This window comes from Pyrus communis, chromosome 2 (assembly GCF_963583255.1).
Source record: "Pyrus communis chromosome 2, drPyrComm1.1, whole genome shotgun sequence".
Lineage (NCBI taxonomy): Eukaryota > Viridiplantae > Streptophyta > Magnoliopsida > Rosales > Rosaceae > Pyrus > Pyrus communis.
In genome coordinates, this window is record NC_084804.1 from 30568346 (window position 1) to 30571469 (window position 3124).

Genomic DNA, 3124 nt, shown 5'->3' on the forward strand with positions numbered 1-3124 from the left:
ATCTTTACATCCCAGAAGGAAAAGGTTGTCTCCAATTTTTCAGTGTACCTTGAATGGTCAGAAACCAGAAGACCCAGTTCGGAGCATCTTGAAGGCTTCAATCGCTCTAGGGAATGGAGAGCCACTTCCTCGCCCTTCTTCAAGCTTTCGCACAAAATCGGCCTTTGGCGAGAGAATCTCCTCCCAGGGGGCCCGGTTCCAAATCCCTCTTAAAAATTCCACTGTCGTATAAATCCAGCGACTTCGACTCAACGACACCAATTTTGATCGCGTCAAGGAAAAGATCCTCATCGAGTCTGGACTTGTGGCCGAATATCCTCCCCTCCACCAGCCCCACCACCGTGGAAGGGATGATAGTCTGGATCGCCAGCAATGCGAACAGAGGGGTTTCCATACGGTTTTTTCGTCGCCGCCGACGAGGATTGCGAGAGTTCCATTACGAGGGACGGAGAAATTGAGGGAGAGGAGAGAATGTGAATGAGGGACTTTTATATCACATTTAATTATATATATATTTTTAATCATTTAACAAAGTCATATCTATTTAACAAACACAATTAACTTTTTTTTTTTGGGGCTAAAAACACTTTTTACAAACATAATTTATTAAATATTTTACTGCTTTATTTCACATCTATTTATTCTCACCCGAACATTTTTTTTTTTTCCCTCTTTTTAACAACAATATCAAACTAACTCTAAGAAACGTCATTACTTCTATACCCAAATACCACATAACATGCCCGATAGATCAAAAATTCGAAAAGAGGAAAACTAGTGATAAGGGGGCAGAAAAATAACAAGATAAAATGGCCAGTAAATCTATCAATGTTTCCTCCCTTTAAACTGAGTCCCTGGCCAATAATTGTCGTTGAGCTCTGCTAGGCAACGGCCTCCACAGGATACCTGTCAATGCAGTCTTCCCATGGACTATGAGGAGAAGCTTTTACACTTTGAAGAACCTCCCACACCGCACTGTTACATTTAAAACCACTGCCGAAAGCAATCTGCCAGACACGGTTTCCCTTTTGCATCCTCCCCTTTGCCTCGATATAAGCCAACTCATACCAGATCGAACTAGACGAGGTGTTACCAAACCTGTGGAGTGTCATCCGAGACGCCTCAACATGAACTGGTAGAAGCTGCAAGTTCTTCTCAAGCTCATCAATCACGGCCCTTCCCCCAGCATGTATGCAGAAATGATCAAAAGCAAGCTTGAAATCTGGGATATAAGGCTCGACTTTTGCGTTGAACAACTTCTTCGCAACCAAAGTAGCAAAGAAGAGAAGCTGCTCACTTAAAGGCAGGACAAGGGGACCCAATGTTGTGATGTTAGCCTTGAGAGCCCCACCGGCGATTGCCATGAGATCCTTGGACAAAGAAACCCCAGTTTTCCCATCATCATCCTGCTCTTGATAAACACACCTAAAGGCCTTATCATCAGCACCACAATGAGTCCTCACAACGTGGACCAGCTTATACTTAGCCCGACGCCTATCCATGGACTTATTTGAAAGCAAAACTGCTGACCCACCAACACGGAACAAACAGTTGGGTATCAGCATGGATTTCTTGTTCCCAAAGTACCAATTCTGAGTAATATTCTCAGTACTAACAACAACCGCGTATGTATTCCTATTAATTTGCAGCATATCCTTAGCAAGATCAACAGCTATAACTCCAGCACTACACCCCATACCCCCTAAATTAAAACTTCTAATATTCCCCCTCAATTTGTACTTATTAACAACCATAGCAGACAGTGAAGGAGTTGGATTAAACAAACTACAATTCACAACAAGAATACCAATGTCCTTCGGCTTAACATTTGCATTAGCAAACAGATCATCCAATGCACCAAAAATCACCTGCTCTGCCTCCTCGCGAGCCGCCGCCATTGATATCCTTGGTGGAATGTAATTCATTGCTTCAGGGACATAAGTTTCCTCTCCGAGGCCAGATCGCTCCAGAATCTTGCGCTGGAACTCAAGCGAGGACTCATCGAAGTCCCCTATCAACTTTGAATGCTCCATAAACCGGTGGTATCTCACTTTCAAATGCGACGGGGCTTTGTAACACGAATAGTCCACAAGGTAGACGGATCTCGGACGGGTCATAACATTAACAGTGGATCCAAAAACAACCATAGCACAGAAAAAGATGACGGCAACGAGATTGCACTGGAGTTGGAGCCAGAGCTGGTGAATGTCATCCGGGTTCACCAGGGAGGCTTCAATGACGATGACTGCCACTAGAGGAACTAAACAGAGAGTCAGGAGATGGGTTATCAAGTAATGGTAACCCAATTTCACATACTTCAAGTTCACAGTCTGCAAGAAGTCCAGCGGCCGACGGCTCTGAACTCCACCATTGGTGGTCGGAGAAATGCACATGATGGGTTTGCGAAACGGTAGCAGAGAGGATTCAGAGGTTTCTATCTGGCGAAAAGGATGATGTGTGTAGGTGAAGAGGACGGGTCTGAGGAGAAGATAAGGAGTTGAAAGTTGATACAGCTAAAACATCGACAGAGAGAGGTTTTGAGGGTTTGGTGTCCTATTTGTGTTTGTTCTGCTACGACTCTACCATTTGTATCTGTTTAGTATAAGATTTGTGAGGAACAGAAGAGGGAGTGATGCAAGAAATAGACTGATAAAATTTTAGGAGGGGGAGGGTTTTTAAATATGGGGGGACGGATGTTTCAAGTGGAAACACGGGAGTGGGGAATGCTGATGGGGAATTGGGGGCGATTGCTTGTGTCCTTTCCCAAATAGGCAAATGGTGATTGCTTACCTATATATTGTATCTTAGCTTTAATTAAATTTCTTCATTTATCACCTTTACTCAAAATTTTAATTTGCATCTTTAGTCCCCATGTTTTCGATTTTGCTAATTTAGTCCTCCTTTTTTTTAGAGAAATTAGATGAAAAATATCTTTAATTGGCTAATAGTGATAAACACAAAGACAAAATTGGCCAAATTGAAAACACAGGGCCTAAATTGACCAAATGACTCAAACACAGGGGCCAATTTAACATTTAAGCCTATATGATACCTATATCATAGGTTGATAAAATATGTTTAACCAGTGATAGAGGTGTCTACAAAATAAATAAAAATTATCTAC

At 42.5% G+C, this 3124-nt stretch overlaps 1 protein-coding gene across 1 annotated transcript; it reads right to left on the reverse strand.

Moving 5' to 3' along the window:
- Window positions 1–728: 728 nt before the first annotated feature.
- LOC137726591 (3-ketoacyl-CoA synthase 4-like) lies at window positions 729–2631 on the reverse strand. The gene has a single exon (XM_068465526.1). The coding sequence runs from the start codon at window positions 2391–2393 to the stop codon at window positions 882–884; it is 1512 nt and encodes a 503-aa protein (XP_068321627.1). The 5' UTR covers window positions 2394–2631; the 3' UTR covers window positions 729–881.
- Between the last annotated feature and the right edge of the window lie 493 nt (window positions 2632–3124).